The following is an 18,416-nucleotide window of genomic DNA, read 5'->3' as shown; positions in this document are numbered from 1 at the left end:
GTCTCACCCATTTTACAAGAAATTTAAAAATAAACATATCCACCAGCTTGATCAAAAGACCTTTCACCATTAAATACACAACATATGCATGTGTTACTTATGCTGGCCATACACGCTACAATTATCGGGGCGATCCGCCTGATATCGGAGGATCGCCCCGATAATTGTAGCGTGTGGGGGGGCGACCGAGGGTTAAATATTGCTCGGCCGGGCATGCCAGATTGTCCAGCACGCCCATCCGATGCGATATTTCCCGGTAAACTGTCGGCCGCATCGGGCAGTGTATGGCCGACAGACAGACATTTCCTGTGTTCCTTCCTATGGAAGGAACAGGGAAATGTCTCCTCCCCCGGGGGCTGAGCGCGGATGTCGGGCTGATACACTGTGAGAGAAATCTCAGCGTATGCCGGCGACATCTGCGGCTGGCAGCCGGCCAGATAAAATGTCTGTCGGTCTGACAGGGATTTTATCTGGCCGTGTATACCCAGCTTAAAAGCAATTTTTCTGTGTGAACTTACAAATAAAAAGAAAGAAAATGGAAAGTAAAACTAAACCGAAGTAGCCTATAAGATTTTGTATGTGTGCTGCAGATGGAAGGTGCAGTTATGGGGGTTTTGCATAATTCTAAAGAATATTTCATAATATCCCTTCTAGTTTGTCAGTATGCCCATTACACATTATAACTGATATTTTCTTTGTCCATTGCGAGTCGTATTTTCTTACATACATGACTCAACTGCAGCTTATCAATAGCACAGGAACCCTGGGTGGTTACTTGTACATGTTATATCCACAGCATGCATAGCAGTAAGTGCAGCTAGTGTGTTGGCAGTTGATAGGGAGGGTCCTGCATATGCTCTCTCCACTATAAGCTCTCACGAGCAGTACTTTCTTTTCCCTCTTCAACCTTGTATGTACCGGTTATGTTTTATGCAAGACTATCCCATGGCGTCCACAGTTATCCACTCTAGGCAGCTTCGGGTGCGCTGACTATTGCCAATGTGGTTACTTTTTTTTGTGGCATCTTAGGCCGAGTACACATCAGAACGATGTGTATCTCTGCCGAAGGCACGAACAACGGGACGAGATGTCTGTCGGCCGTACAAGATTGTGCTCTATATAGTTCATGGCCGCATTCAGCTGTATGCTGTCAGCCGCCGGCTGTGCTGCACGGAATATGGGACGACCCCAATGTGGGTGGGCAGGAGCGAGTGGTAGTGTGTGTGTCGCTCCATTCCACAGGATCGGAAGACATATACGCTGATGTGTACCCACCCTTCAAATAAAAAAAATACCAATGACGCGCTGGCAATTAACTGATTATCACAGAGTTTATCTGATCTGCAAAATGTGTACCCAGCTTAAATCCTCCGGAACAGGGGCAAGAATTTACAGGGTCTATTTACATAGGAAGTAAGGCAAAGGAAAAAACATTCTACTGTCCACACTTTTTTATAAAGCATTTAAAACATGTTCTCATAGTGCAGCAAAGAACCATTATTCTAGTATTTTTGACTATTTAAGGTCAAGTTATATCAATATGTCTAGTGTATACCCCGGGATGCTCTCCAGATAAAAACATATAAACAATGTCAAAAAGGTTAAAAGGGAAAAGGAAAGTATTAGTGGGGGGACTCAAAACAGTAAAAAAATAAATAAATAAAACTATAACTTATCCTCTAAATGCATAGGATTTCATGCTTATTCACCAACTGCGATTTTATCATTCAAAGTAATAGTATACAACTAGAAAATAATGATATTGTGAACAATCCTCATCTATATAAAATGTTTCAGAACATAATAGAATTATTTAAATGATTTTTCCAGTCTTCACTTGAGAAAAGTTATCTGAATACTAAACATCTACAGCAATACTCCTTGCTCTCTACCTCTATGTACTGTCCTTTGGCTGCAGGAGTCTTGCAGACAATATTTAATATCCAAATAAACCTTGTATCTTATTTAAATTGAATTGATACATTTAGCTTGATTACTTGCATAGATCAATCCACAAGAGAGAAAAAAAGATATTGCATACATTGTAATACAGATGTACTATGTTGAATGATATTGGATTTTAACTCCTAGACGGGTTTAGCCATTTTACACAGCTAAAGCCGGTCTATTTGGGCGCGGCAAGGCATAGGTACCTAAAAACAATTGAACATCGTACCCCGATCCCCGTCAATTTAGATAGATCGGGCGCGAAAAAACAATTGAATCGACCCCATAATCTGGACAAATTTTAAAAATGCAACCTTATTATAATCCTCTCTTAATTATCATTAACTAGGATTAAACTGAAATACAAAAACAACAGAGAAACAACAAAATAAACCAGAAAGCTTTCTCTTTGAAACCCCCCTCCCCATCTTTTTTTTGTTGGAACGGATACAAGTATGTTCCTGAGTGTTTTCCTCTAATAACCTTAGAAGATAAGTCATAGTTTAGTTCCTTCCTTTCCTTGAATTCTTTGGAGTGCCCCAACTAAGATAATACTTTCCCTTTTCTATTCCTCATTGTCAGAATATCAAAATGATCCAAGCAAAAAGAAAAATGAATACTTGTCATAAAGCATGCGTACAGAAGTGCATTCGCTATCTTTTTTAGGACTCTTTAAGAAAGGTGAGAGTATTACACTAAGGGGTATGTTTACTAACGTGCGGGTTTATAGAAGTGGAGGTGTTGCCCATAGCAACCAGATTTTAGCTATTATCTTCTAGAAGGTGCTAGATAAATGATAAATAGAATCTGAGTGGTTGTTATGGGCAACACCTCCACTTCTATAAACCTGCACTTGACATATTTAAATATATCCCTAAGTGTGTATTTGTCAGAAATGCTTCAACCATTTTGGTGGTTTAATTAGATTATAAATGATAGAGCCAGGGGCGTTTTAAGAGAGGAGGGGGCCCGTGTGCAGACTCAGTGCGAGCCCCCTCGCGACTGTGGGTGCAGTAAATTTTGGCTAAGTGTCAGAATCTACTGTGCAAGCGCGGGTCTCCGGGAAAATGGCACCTGCGCTGTTTTCCCGAGGACAGCAGTGCTGCGCATGCGCAATTCCCTGTAAAATGGCCGCCACCAGCACCGGCCCTTATATGAAATGTCGACATGTTCTGGATGGTCAGCGTATTGACCATGCGGATTTCCGTTGCGAAGGAGAGTATACCTGACCCTAAAATTGTAAACTGTCTGTCATCATTCTATTCTCGACATACACAATGTAGATATTAGGCCATGTCGACTTTGTAAACTTATACTCATGTCTGCTATGGGTTTGTTCACATAATATTATTTATTGTGAAGTAAACTACTGTGCAGTGTATCTTTGTATGACCATCGTATGATTATATAAATGTATATCACTTCGCTCAACAAATGCATGCCGTCTCTCCAGTCAACTGATTACTTCCTCCCACTCACGCCTCCAAGATTTTGCCTGTGCTGCTCCCTACCTTTGGAACTCTCTCCCTCTCCACAAGTCTTCAAACGGGCTCTCAAGACCCACTACTTCATCAAGGCCTATCAGCTCTCATCCTAACCCACTACATGCTCTTTCCTCCCTGTCTACCCAATTTGTGTCACGCCTGTTTGTCTGCCCTTCCCCTTTAGAATGTAAGCTCTCACAAGCAGGGCTCTCTTCCCTCATGTGCTTCTCCTTATACCTTATTCTACTCCTTACACCCCATAAGGGCATTTAACACTTGACTGCTGACACCCTGCTGCTTATTCTGAGTGTTATAATCACTAATGCAGCAATGTGTACAGCCATGGCCAAAAGTTTTGAGAATTACACCAGTATTGGTTTTCACAAAGTTTGCTGCTTCAGTGTTTTTAGACCTTTTAGTCAGATGTTACTATGGTATACTGAGGTAAAATTACAAGCATTTCATAAGTGTTAAAAGCTTTTATTGACAATTACATTAAGTTTATGCAAAGAGTCAATATTGCAGTGTTGACCCTTCTTTTTCAAGACCTCTGCAATTCGCCCTGGCATGCTGTCAATCAAATTCTGGGCCACATACTGACTGATGGCCGCCCGATTCACTGCCTAATCAATGCTTGGAGTTTGTCAGAATTTGTGGGGTTTAGTTTGTCCACCCGCCTCTTGAGGATTGACTACAAGTTCTCAATGGAATTAAGGTCTGGGGAGTTTCCTGGCCATGGACTCAAAATTTCGATGTTTTGTTCCCTGAGCCACTTAGTTATCACTTTTTCCTTATGGCAAGGTGCTCCATCATGCCGGAAAAGGCACTGTTCATCAACCAAACTGTTCTTGGATGGTTGGGAGAAGTTGCTCTTGGAGGATGTTTTGGTAGCATTCTTTATTCATGGCTGTGTTCTTAGGAAAAATTGTGAGTGAACCCACTCCCTTGGATGATAAGCAACCCAACACATGAATGGTCTCAGGATGCTTTACTGTTGGCGTGACACAGGACGAAACTTTTGGAGGATTGCCTGGTGTCAAGAAGGGCAGCAAAGAAGCCACTTCTCTCCAGGAAAAACATCAGGGACATACTGATATTCTGCAAAAGGTACAGGGATTGGACTGCTGAGGACTGAGGTAAAGTTATTTTCCCTGGCGAATCCCATTTCAGATTGTTTGGGGCATCTGGAAAAAACACTTGTGCGGAGAAGGAAAGGTGAGCGCTACCATCAATCCTGTGTCATACCAAGCACCATATATTCATCAATATCTTCAGAAATATGGCTCCATCTTTTTGAAGATATTGTCTGAAAAATAGCATTGTGCCAGCCAGAGTAGCCCTTCTTCTGGGGTGATAAGAGTGTGGTGTGAGCCCACTTAATTCGTGGGCCCATGTACACCACACATCCTGCATCAATTACATACACCCCTGAAGAGCACTCATGAGAACTCTAATGAAAAGGTCAACAGCAAGAATCTACTATTCAGCGAAACTTTGCAAAATGTTTAAACATTCCCACAATTTAACCACATTCAACCTCTCCAACTTATCTAATTTATATCCGATATGCTACAAATAGCAAAGGAAAACAAACAGGGCACTAGTGACAGAACAATTACTCAGTTCCTAAAGATGACCCTTTAAAACTATAGTATTACAGCTACATGTTTCAATTGCTTATGCTGGGCACACACTATTATCTGGGCAGATCGCCGAGATAATTGTACTGTGTATGGGCGCGACCAATCCAAAAATACAGATTGTCCAGCATGTCCGTCTGATGTAAAATTTAGCAGACACAGGATGGCTGTATCGGGCAGCTTATGTACTGCCGTGGCTGGCATTTCCCCTGATCCTTCACAGAGGTGGAATGGGGAAAGGTCTCCTCCCTGAGGATGGAGACAGATATTGTGGCCAATAGACTGTGAAATATCTCACAGTGTATGGCCCTGATATCTGCTGGGTGTCAGGCTGCCAGATAAAAAGGTCTGTAGTACGTCTGACACACATTTTATCTGTCAGTGTACGCTAAGCATTGCAATGGGAGGTTGGGAAAATAGGTTTTAAGGTGCGTACACAAGGTACGATTAAAATGGACAATATGAACGATAACGAACGATAACGATTTTTCGGTGCCCAACGACCTGCGGGCACGTATGGTCGATATCGACAATCGCCCATGCATGCAGGCCAACCTGGTCAATATCGACCATACTATGGAGACTCGCGATAGTTGATTGAGGATCACTATAGTCATTGGTGAGTTATTGGTGTGCTGGATGATCGATATCGATCGTCCAGCACACCCCGGAGATCGAACGATATCGTTATCGATCGTCCAGTCTGTACGCACCATTACAAAGATCTTGGGAAATTGACTTCAGCAATATAGAGCCGATATGCTGTTCCAGAATGGAGCATCGCTACTTGCGATGTCAGCCCTACTGTATATGGCCTATTTGTGCGCAGCAGCGACCCCTACTGTATATGACTGATTTGTGCGCGGCAGCGGCACATCGCATTAAATTGAACTCCCCCTCTTAATTGTAAGAAAAATAGTGAACTTGGGCAGTACACCTGCACTCAAAATTTGTCTCTATTGGATTCTATCATGAGTTTTATCTTTTAATTCTCTATATGAAAGAATTTGTGCAGCTCTTCTCAGAAGATTTATAAAGTGTCATGTTTCTTTGTGTAGAAAAGTCATTGTATCTTTTATCAATAATGAACACTGTCCTGTTAAGGTCGCCGCATGTTCTCACATAACCAGTGAGGAAGGGTTATCAAACCACACCTAGCAATATTTTTCTCTGTTAAATACATCAAAGTTGATAGTACCTGACAGAAGAAATTAACATAAAATAACACTTTCACATTATGATATTAAACAGCCAGAAACGTAGACAGACATCCTAAAATACACTTTGTAATGAGAGCAATTTTTCAATAGTCACCTAATCTAAACCACTTGAATTTAGTTTAACTGTTGGCCAACTGAGAGTTTAGGCTTGTAGTACAATATTTTCTAGTACAAAAAAATGCAAAGGGTAAAAGAAGGTATTCCAGTTATGTTTTACAATTTCAAGACAAATGTAAACTTTCTATTCAAAATACATAGGGACCTATTTATCAATAAATATTTGCGGTATATTCACCGAAAACAGATGTATTCCGTGGGATGCCCGGAAATGTTTAGCATCTCCCAGATGTATTATAGAGGGATACATTTACGACAGCAGTCAATTAGGTCTCTATGGGAGATGCAATGTAATCGAATTTACCAAGTTCCGGAACGCAATGCTAACGCCATCTGAAGATGATGTTGTGCTGCTTTGTAGCCTATAGCCCGCACAGGAGTTAAAGATTGTCTCTTCTCTACCATTACATTGCAGGGACGGGTTCCTTTTGGAGACCCTGTCCCTGCATGTGCAATTTGATACATCCCCGCGCTATCATCGCATCCTGCAATTCAATCATGGGAGCCAATATCACGCCCAGATGGCATTGCAAATGAAATTATTGCTAAATGGGCCCTTACAGGACTTGTTTAAGACTTGTCCAATTTGTAATATGTACAGCCTAATTTTAACTGTAAAATAAACAAAGCTTGAAATAATCATGCAATAACTTACAAAAATATACCTGGAATACAATACCAGCAGATGTGTACACATACACCAATTCTCTAATTGTACCTAATAGCAACCTTCTGGCGCACCAGACATTGGGCACGATTCTATTCTATGCGATGTGAATAGCGCTGGGAGTTAGCTCCCGGAGCTATTCAATTGTGCGCGGTGTTTAGCCTGTTTAAGGCGCGATAACGGGCATTCCCCGACCTAACTTCCTGGCGCGATGCTGTTTTCCCGGCGCTAAGGGCAGAAAACAGCCTCGCGCCGGGACTTTTGTCGGATTTCTGCTCTCATCCCCGGGGGGATGCGAGAAGAAATCCTAGTCGGACTTGACAGCGCGGTGTATTGAATAGCTCCGGGAGCTCACTCCCGGCGCTATTCACATCGCATAGAATAGAATTGTGCCCAATGTGACCAAGCGGTGTCATGCAACTTTTTCTTAATGTAGGCATCTTAATCTACTACTTTATAACAATTCTTTTGCAACAAACCTACTAATCCTAAATACACTATTAGCAAATTAAAATGGAAAATTCAGGGAAAGAAAAAAAATAAGTACCCAAACTGGGTAAAAAGGCAAAAAATAGATGTCCGGTACGAGTGGCTAGCGACGTGGATCAGTGGGGCAGATGTATTATACCAGCACTTTATCGTGCCGCTATAACACTTCCTGCATCGCCTCTTTACTAAGGCGAAGCAGGAAGCACTAAGGGGGGTATCCATTTAGCCTCTGTAAATTACCGCGGCTAATTACCTCGCCTGGGGCTCTCTCGGGGCTATCCAATTAGCCCCAAAGTCGGCCTGATGACAGCACTTATCGGGGGTTTTCTTTCGGGACCTGATGTGTCCCGAAAAATAATCCACGATAATTGCCGTTTTTTTACTAAAAAAAAAAGGCGAGAACACATAGGTCCACAAGCTTATCGCCGCTCCTTCTTGTTTACGGGAGAACTATCCTATTATTTCGCCCAAAATAATAGGATAGGGTGAAAAAAAATATTGGCGAAAATCATGGATAATTGTCGAAAAAACAAAATTTTTAGCCAATTGCAAGGATCAATTAGCCCCCGAACAATGTTCGGGGGCTAATTGGATACCACCCTAAAGATGAGATGTATTAACATCTCATCAATCAAAGCAGGGGAGTGAAAACTCCCCCCTCCGGAATCCACTCTAGAGCCCAGAGCACATCAGCCTAGTGCTGATGCGCTGTCTCTCAATCCGGGCCAGCTCCACTGAGCATGCGCGGGCAGTGTCGGACTGGGACATGAAGGGCCCACCAGGAGAATACAACCACAGAGACCCACTAAGGGGCGTGGCCAATAGGTGTGGACATCCAATCTGAGATGAGTGAACCTACTTGGCAGCAGGAGAGGGGGTTATGGGCATATTCAAATTTTATTGAAGAGAGTCCCCACAACCTAGTTGCCACATGGCCTCCACATAAGATTTAATCCGGCTCGATCTATGCTCATTGACACAAAATATTGAATTGAATTGCTGTATTGTTGATCCTTTCCTATATTATATTGTGGGGAGACACACTGGCAGTGTATGTCCCCAAAATATAATACTATGGTTTAACAAAACAGCAATTAAATTCAATAGTTTGTGTCAGCAGGATGTAGTCGGCATGCCAGTATTCTGAATCCTGATGAGTCAGAATGCCGACAACGTCTAACAGTAAGTATAAAGGTTAGGGTTAGTCTGCAAAAGGGGAGCGTTAGGATTAGGCTGAGGGGGGAGGGTTAGGCTGCGGAAGGGTGAATTAGGGTTAGGCTTAGTATTAGAGTAAGGGTTAGCCTAAAAATATTGAATTTCGCCAGCATTTTCACTGTAGGGATCCTGCTGCCCGCATTTTGACCACTAATATTCTGAATGCTGCATGCCGTACCCAACCCGTGTCAGCAAGTATAGACACTGCACAGTGCAGCAGTGTGCTCCAACCTGGGGTCCCCCCCGAGAGAGGAGGACATGGGTGGCCAGCACTGTGGGCCTAATTCAGAGCCGGACGCTATTTGCGAACGGTCGTTCAGAAAAAGGGGCTGGCTATTTAAATTGAGCGCTCGCTCTTTGCGGTCTGTTGACGCCTCTGTCTGAGCGAGCGAAACATGCGCTCGCTATTTTGTAAAGACGCCCCCTGGCCGTTCGCATCATACATCATCTCCGCTATTAGATTAATCGAGTACATCGAAAGGCGTCTGAACTGCTCGCAGTGCTTGTGGTAGGTTTTACTTCCCGCAATCACTGTGAGCAGTTCAGGCTAAAAGACAACCAAGTGACGTGGTCGATGACGCTGCTTTGTTAATTATGCACACCCATTAAACACCCGTTTTGACCGTTTGGCACGCCTGCGTTCGGATCTCCACTTCCCGTTTTCAAGCACCTTCCCCTGTTACCACCCACAAACGCCTCATTCTGTCACTCAAATTAGCAGGCCCTCGCTATTTTGCGAGCGCACGATTTCCGACCGCAATGACTGGTTTTCGCATGCGCATTACGACCCATACGCATGCACAGATGTGCGAATATCGCTCGGAGCGAACGAGCGGCTCTGAATCAGGCCCTGTGTTCACGCTACAAAGTTCAAAAGTTAACTTTTCCCTTTGTGTGCAATGTGTGGAGTGCATACATTTCCAGTCACACATTGCCCCACATTCTGTCCCATAGCAGCCAGTATGCAACGTGAGACGCCATTATGTTTGTGTACTCTCTAGCACCTATCCTGTAATTACTTCCTCCCTGTCACTGCTCCCACATGACTTCCTCCTGCTCACTTTACCTTTATTTTGTTCCTTTTTTCTCAATGCAGGTATATTATATATATATATATATATATATATATATACATATATATATATATACACACACACACACACACACACACACACACATCTCTAGAGAGAGATAGCTGTATATGTTGTACACTCACCAGTGTGCAGCCAGGCAGTGCATTCATCCAGGGCTATCGAGAGAGAAGCAGGTCTGGTACTGGGGGTGTGGCCAAATCCGGGAGACGTAGAAACGCCCCCTCCACACGCAAAAGAAAATTATACTGAGCCCGAGGTTAATAGTGAACTCCAGCCGGGGAGGAGGGTACACCTGACAGATGGGGTCTGGCCACTCGCCCTGTGTCCCCTTATACAGGCTCTGCCCCTACTCCCGCCAGCCCTGTCAGCAGCAGCGCTTCTAATGATGAGAATGACTGCAAGAAGGGATCTCCTGCCGCAACCAGTGCTCAGCCCCTCTCCTGTAACGTCATCACTGATTCCTGAAAATGGAATCAGTGGTCGTATATGGAGCCGGCCGCCCACTGCCCGCAGACTGCAGTTGCCACCGGATCGGCCAACAGCCTGACAAGCAGCTGCACAGACACAGTGACGGTCTGTAAACAACAGCGCTGGTGACATGCTCTAAGCCCAGTCCCCTCTGACAATAGAGGGCATGGCTATATACCACCGAGGCCCACTGGGGAATTCCCCGAAGCCCTGGCAGTCCAGTCCGAGCCTGTGCGCGGGATCTTGCAATCATTACAAGATTCCGCGTGCAGCCCCGGGACCAGCAGCCGTCGCAGCAGGGACAGTGCTGTCCTTGCTGTGTGGTAGGGCATCGCTGAAGCGGTATCAGTGCACATCAATACATCTCTACCATTATGGTTAATCTGCTACTTTATACCAATTCCTTTGCAACAAAGAAATTAATCCTAAGTACGTAGTACACTATTAGCTAATTAAGATGTAACATTCTAGAAAAAGTATGCAAGCACTGAAATCGCTACCTGCGGCATGATGTCTAAGCGGTATACGTTTAGGAAGCCGGCCGGCGCAATGCCGACAGTCGGCTTCCCAACTACTTAATCCCGGCAAGGGTTAAATGACAGGTGTCTAGATTTAGACACCTGTCATTTTACAGACGCCGGGAGACTGGCGCCTGGCATCCCGATCGAAGAGATGCCGGGCACGGACAGCTGTGGGGGGGGAGGGTTAGGTTAGGGCTTCCCGGGGTTGACTTAGGGTTAGGCATCCCCCCCAGGAGGTTAGGGTTAGGCTAGGGGGAGCGAGGGTTAGGGTTAGGCACCCCCCGGGGGGTTTAGGGTTAGGCACTCCCCCCGGGGGAGGTTTAGGTGGCGGGGAAGGGGGGGGTTAGGTTTAGGCACTTAGATGGGGGATTAGGGTTAGGCACGGGGGGGGGGGGGAGGTTAAAGTTAGGCAGCCTAAAGGAGGGTTAGGGTTAGGGGGTAGAATTAGATTAATTTATACTTACCTTTAGGACGATCAGGATTTCCTCCTATGTCGGGCTGACGTCGCCGGGATTTGAACCGCCGGTCATGTGGCCGGCGGTGAATCATACCGAATGCGTCTAAGCCTTGCACCATAAGGATAGGTTTATAAGGACACATCTGTATTATTGTCGTGAAATGCTTTACTCGTATCACACCCTGCTGCAGAAGTTTTAGTTACATCCTTAACTAGTCACATAGTTATAATAGTGATATTAAAAAAAAAAAAAAGTAAAATACTCCTACAGCAAAAAGTGAATTTTTACTTTTCAAAAACACCTTGCAGCAGAGGACAGGACCATGTAAATATAGCTGGTCTGTAACTCCCAGATGGTGTAATGACTAAACTACAGACAATAATGTTACTGCACATATAAGCCATAGGGCTTGGACCAGGAAGTACACAGTACCCAGCACTTCATTGCTGCATACTGGGTGAGCCAGTAATGAGAAGCAGGGATGTACCTTGTAGGAGCCGCTCTCCTCTGCTGTCAGTGAGGCCATGCCGCCGCTACACAGCCCGGTGTCAGTCTCAGACCCCGCCGGGATAACTGGCTGCTGGATACTGGGGACGCGAATCCTGACAAGCAGCGACCGTCTCACAACTCAGCGCAAGCACGCCCACAGTGTCCCAGAACCACGCCCAACGCCTGTATAGTCACGCCCCCATAGAAGCCATTGCACTGCAATCACTTGGCTGGCGGCGTCTGACGGGTCCTATCAGGCGCTTCGCTGCCGCGTCGTCACGCAGTAGTTCCTCAATAATGTAGGCTTCCCCGCTGCAACATGGTCTCCACCCATCTCACAGTTCCTACCGTAGTGCCGTAGCCACGCCCGCTGTAATAAAGTTTACTTTACAGTTACACTGACAACTTTATTGACAAGTGACAACACAACATATCCAAGATGAGAAGCAGAAGCTGTATATAGCATACAAAAATAGCCAGTTTGTTGAAGTTAGAATCCCAGAATAAGTAACTGTTGGGTTTCAGTGGTCATTGGCTTGGGACTCGTAATTCACAGTGCAAATACACATACTGACTTTGGCCCTCATTCAGAGCCGTTTGCTATTTGCGTTCGTTCGTTCAAAAACAAGGGGTGGCTATTCAAATGATCCGTTCGCACATTGCAGTCTGTTCACACCTCTAAGTCTGAACGAGCGAGCAAAACATACGCTCGTTTATTTGATAAAAACGCCCCCTGGCCGCTCGCACCATACGTCATGTCCGCTATTTATTAGATTAATCGAGTACATCGAACAGGATATGAACTGCTCGCTATTCTTGTGGTTGGTTTTTTCAACCGCTATTTTGCGAGCAGTTCTGAGTTAAAAAAAAACAAATGACGTGGTCATTGACGCTGCTATATTAATTATGCACACCCATAAAACGCCCGTTTTGACCTTTAAGCACGCCTGCGTTCTGATCTCCACTCCCCGTTTTCAAGCACCTTCCCCTGTTACCACCCACATACGCCTCTTTCTGTCACTCAAAATAGCAGGCACTCGCTATATTGCGTACAAACGATTTTCAGCCGCACTGACTGGTTCGCGCATGCGTACTAAAAACCGTACGCATGCGCAGATGTGCGAACATCGCTCGGAACGAGCGTACTGCCGCTAGCGAGTGGCTCTGAATGAGGGCCTTTGAGTAGGAGACAAAGCAGCCGCAAGTTTGGAAGTCCACGGCAGCCAGATTCATGCGTATGGTCACATTGTCCAGCGCTGTTTTTAAGACATTAAAGCAACCTTATAATTGCTCAAAATGCCCAGCACTGGCGACATTTGGCAGTCCCTGGCACTGACATGCCCGCAGGCGAAAGTTACCATTCAGGAACGCCTATTTGAATTGCTTGAATTTCCATGCAATTCCGATCTGCACCCCCAAGCGGTAACCATGGGGACGCCTGTGCAGATTTAAAAAATTTGGAGGAGTTGCGCCTGGTGTTTTAAATATGTCCAACTCTGACCATCGGCCTAGTTGGTTGTGGGCGGCTCACAAGCCAGACTTGCCTACCCTCCCGTTTTCCATGGGAGACTCCCGTTTTAAGATGGGAGCTCCCGCTACCCCAGAAAGTGAAGAGAACCTCCCGGTTTCCTCAGGAGGACGACAGGAAAGCACTCCCAATTCTGACACCCTCCTGGCAGATGCAATAGCCAGAAGAAAAAGAGTCTTAGCTATTAACCACTTAAGTTCCACTGTGTCACGACCAGGGTTTCTCCGCATGGTGGTCGAGGGGTATTACCTGTGAGGTCACTGTGGTGGGGGGCGTCTGGCGGTGGTGCTGGTGTGTGGCGAGGGGCATTGGCTGTGCGTGGTTCTGTGCGGGCATGCTGTCACATTGGGCTCCTCCCCCACATACATTTCTGAACTCTCCCTTCAAAGTCCTGCCCGTCCACTTCGCTCAACAAATGCATGCCGCATCTCTTGCCAACTGATTACTTCCTCCCGCTCCCGCCTCCAAGATTTTGCCCGTGCTGCTCCCTAACTTTGGAACTCTCTCCCTCTCCCTATCAGTCTCTCCACCTCACTGCATATCTTCAAACGGGCTCTCAAGACCCACTACTTCATCAAGGCCTTCCAGCTCTCATCCTAACCCACATAATACTCTCTCCTCCCTATCTTCCCCTTCTGTGTCATGCCTGTCTGTCTGCCCCTCGCCTTAGAATTTAAGCTCTCACAAGCAGGGACCTCTTCCCTCATGTGCTTCTCCTTACACTTTCTTCTACTCCTTACTCCTCATAAGGGCACCTAACACGTCTCTGCCAACTCCCTGCTGCTTATTGTAAGTGTTTTAATCACTATTGCAGCAATGTATATAATGTCCTTCACTGTACTGTAAGTTACTTGTTTGTTTGTTTTTTTGTTCACTTATTAGTTTTATGTACTATGTAAGACGCTGCGGAACACTTGTGGCGACACATAAATAAAGGAAAATAATAATAATAATTGGGCTGGTGAGGCCTGGCAGTGCTTCCGTTCCGTTTGACATGGGCACCGCCATCTTGCCTCCGGCCATGTGATTTGCTTGGCCCAATCCTGGTTTGTCACATGCTCTCTCTGGCCAGTCACGGCACAGCACTTGGTATTTAGGGAGGTTCAGAGCCTCACTTCATTGCCAGTGCAACGTGTTTCTCAGCATAGCTGAGAGAGAGTTCCCTGTGCTCACCACCTGTTACCTGTGAAACGCTACCTGTCTGCCTGCTTGTCTGCTCCAAACCCGCTGGACTATCCTGCATCCTCCATTACTTTCCCCTTGCCTGAGTACCTGAGTCCTGCTGTTCACCCTGCACCTTGCCTCCACTGACACTCTGCTGGGTATTTCTTCAGGCCCCCATACATCAGCAATCGATTGTGGCAATTCTGCAATTTGCAATCGATTGTGTATAAAAATCTGCAATGTATGGGCTTCACAGATCGCAGATTGCAACCAAAAAGTGATTGGAATTGTTTAATCAGATTGTCCAACACGTTGGATTTCACAGATCGATTGGGGCTGTAGATTGCTAGTGTATGGACATGATCAGCAGATTTGCAGACCGTTACCATGAAAATGATGGAGCCTTTCAAGATTGCCAGATCTGTGTTTGCTGCAATCGATCTGCAAATCACTGAAAAAGATCTGTAGTGTATGGGCGCAGATTGCCAGATTGGGAAATCCTAAAATCGGGCAATAAATCTTCAAATTGTTCAATTGTGGTTTTCAGATTGCTGATGTATGGGCACCTTTACTCAGTCTGCATTCTTCATTAATCAGTCACCACCTGGACAGTTCCCCTTGTCTGCCACTACCTGGACATTTTCTATTAACCAGTCACTACCTGGACATTTTCCATTGCCTGTCACTAACTGGACTTTTTCCCATTTGCCTCACTATAGCCCCCAAGTGCAGGGCCGGATTAAGGTCTGTGGGGGCCCCTGGGCAACAAACTTGTGGGGGCCCCTTATGCAATGTCCCCAGTAGCAGTTCCCTTTATGCAGTGCCCCCAGTAATGGTCCCCCCTATGCAGTGCACACTGTAGTAATGCCCCTTATATAATGCCCCCAGTAGTGCCCCCAGACCCAGTAGTGGTCCCCCCCTATGCAGTGCCCCCAGTAATGGTCCCCCATATGCAGTGCCCACTGTAGTAATGCCCTTATGCAGTTCCCCCAGAAGTGGTCCCCCTATGCAGTACCCCTTATAAAAAGCCCCCAGTAGTGGTCTCCCTATACAGTGCCCCTTATAAAGTGCCCCCAGACACAGTAGTGGTCCCCTCCTATTGCCCCCAGTAGTAGCCCCCCCTATACAGTGGGGCCAGTAGTTGTCCCCATTATGCATTGACCCTAGAAAACACCCCCCAGTGCCCCCATGAAGTGGCCCCCTATACAGTGCCTCATATAGCGGCCCCCCTATGCAGCGCCCTCTGTAGTGGCCTCCTCCCCTATGCAGTCCCTTGTAGCTGCCCCCCCCATGCAGTGACCTCTGTAGCGGCCCCTCCCCTATGCAGTGTCCCCTGTCGCTGCCCCCCCACCATGCAGTGACCTCTATAGCGGCCCCTTCCCCTATGCAGTGACCTCTGTAGCAGCCCCCTCCCCTATGCAGTGTCCCCTGTAGCTGTCCCCCCATGCAGTGACCGCTGTAGCGGCCCCCTCCCCTATGCAGTGTCCCCTGTAGCTGTCCCCCCATGCAGTGACCGCTGTAGCGGTCCCCTCCCCTATGCAGTGTCCCCTGTAGCTGCCCCCCCATGCAGTGACCGCTGTAGCGGCCCCCTCCCCTATGCAGGGACCTCTTTAGCGGCCCCCTCCCCTATGCAGTCTCCCCTGTTGCTGCCCCCCCATGCGGTGACCTCTGTAGGGGCCCCCTCCCCTATGCAGTGTCCCCTGTAGCTGCCACCCCCCCCTAAGCAGTGTCCCCTGTAGCTGCCCCCTCCCCTATGCACACACAAACAAACAAAAAAAAATCACCACTTACCTGAATTCCCGCTCCTGACGCAGTCGGCGCTTCCCGCTCCGAGTCCCGGCTCTTCCACTGCACTATGGGAGAGACGTCAGCGTCATGACGTCTATCCCCTTATCAGCAGATGGGGGGGGACCCGGAAGTCGGAGCTCATGAGTGAGCTCCGGCTGGCTCCCTCCATTGTGCAGCAGCCAATGAGAGTCTGACTCTCATCGGCTGCTGTAACATACACACAGCTGCCGCCGGCGGCTGTGTGTATGTCACTGTGTAGTGTAGACTGCGCTCACTGTGCGGTCTACACTACACTAGCGGAGGGGTCACTAGCGGTGGGCGCAGACAGCGCACCGCTGCTAGTGGGGGCCCCTCCGGGTGTGGGGGCCCAGGGACGACTGCCCCTGTCGCCCCTCCCTTAATCCGGCCCTGCCCAAGTGCACTTTAGTGCTATACCTGGACTTTCTGTTTTACCACATTCATGTCTGTTAAGCCACTCATTAAAAACTCCACATTTACTTTTAAACCTGCTTCAGTGTCCGCTCCTATTACCACCCCGGGTCCACAACAAAATCAGAACCTCACACACTGACTCTATTGGTTCAAATGGAGGACCCTGGAGGGCCCAAATAACTACTGCCAAATCCCAAGGAGCCACTGGGGGGACAAAGGGAGGTTGAACCCGGAGGACACCCTGGAGGAAGGTGTGGATATCCGGAAGCGGAGCAATTCTACATTGGTACCACACTGACAGTGCAGAGACATGCACTTTTAACGAGGCCAGGCGTAGGCCGAGGTCCAATCCATCTTGAAGGAATGCCAGGATTCTGGAAATTTGAAACACCTGGGGGTCATAAACTCTTGTATGACACCACTGGAAATATGTATGCCACACTCTGTGGTAGATCCCGGCGGAGGCAGGCTTACGCGCTTTAAGCATTGTGTTGATGACCGAGCTAGAGAATCCCTTGGACCTTAGGAGGGATGTCTCAAGAGCCATGCCATCAAAGACAGGCGAAACAGGTCCGGGTAAAGGCAAAGACCCTGAGACAACAGGTCCAGACGTTGAGGCAGCAGGAACGGAGTGTCGATGGAGAGACTCCGAAGATATGAGTACCAATGATGTCTGGGCCAAGCTGGAGCCACCGGCAGGACAGTGCCTCCGTCTTGCTGGAACTTCCGAAGAACCTAAGGAAGCAGGGAGACTGGAGGAAATAGGTACGCTAACCGGAAGGTCCATTTTACTGACAGAGCATCCACCAGGCTTGCTTCGGCATCTCTTGTGCTGGACTCGTACACTGGTAACTTGTGATTGTGTCGGGAGGCCATGAGGTCCACCACTGGGAGACCCCATTTGTCCACTAGGAGTCAAACACCTCATGGTGAAGAGACCATTCTGGATGCACGTCATGACGGCTGAGGGAGTCTGCTTCCCAAATTAGAACTCCCGGAATGTACACCGTCAAAATGGCCGGTAGATGAGATTCTGCCCATGTCAGAATGCGTGACAATTCTGTCATTGCTGCCTGACTTTGAGTGCCTCCTTGATGGTTGATGTACGCCACTGTGGTGGCATTGTCGGACTGAACCTGCACGGGCTTTCCGTGAAGAATGTGCTTTGCCATCATGAGGGCCCTGTACACAGCCCGTGATTCCAATATGTTGATGGGCAGGGATGCCTCTGACCAGTGGCCCTGAAAGGAGTGTGGACCGGTCACTGTGCCCCATCCCCGGAGACTGGCATCAGTTGTTAGGAGTATCCAGTCTGGGATCCAAAAGGGGCAACCCTTCTTAAGATAAGACATCAATAGCCACCAAGGCAGAGACATCCGCACCTCTGAAGAGAGTACCATCGTCTGAGCCCTGATCCGGTGGGGTAATCCATTCCACCTGGAGAGGATCAGCTCCTGCAGTGGCCTGGAATGGAACTGAGCATATTCCACCATGTTGAATGTGGACACCATGGATCCTAGAACCTGCATTACTGAGTGGACTGACACCCGGCGACTGCGGAGACATCTGCGTACTCGCAGCTGTAGCGTTGAGATCTTTCTGGAGTTAGAAAGATTCTCTGCTGGTGAGAATCCAGAAGGGCTCCTAAATGAACCATCCTCTGTGAGGGAATTAGGGAGGATTTCTTTCAATTAT

General features: G+C 47.1%; 1 protein-coding gene across 1 annotated transcript in view; it reads right to left on the bottom strand.

Annotated features, from left to right (window-relative positions):
• The window catches only part of SNX5 (sorting nexin 5), a 63,383-nt gene extending 51,321 nt beyond the window's left edge, over positions 1 to 12,062 (bottom strand). The window contains exon 1 of the mRNA XM_088477351.1: positions 11,808 to 12,062. Within this exon, the coding sequence (XP_088333477.1) occupies positions 11,808 to 11,846 (39 nt within the window). The 5' untranslated portion in view covers positions 11,847 to 12,062. The remainder of the gene's footprint in view (positions 1 to 11,807) is intronic.
• Between the last annotated feature and the right edge of the window lie 6,354 nt (positions 12,063 to 18,416).

The sequence above is a fragment of the Taudactylus pleione genome, unplaced genomic scaffold, assembly GCF_031769625.1.
Source record: "Taudactylus pleione unplaced genomic scaffold, aTauple2 ptg000201l, whole genome shotgun sequence".
Lineage (NCBI taxonomy): Eukaryota > Metazoa > Chordata > Amphibia > Anura > Myobatrachidae > Taudactylus > Taudactylus pleione.
This window is presented reverse-complemented; position numbering and strand designations above follow the sequence as displayed.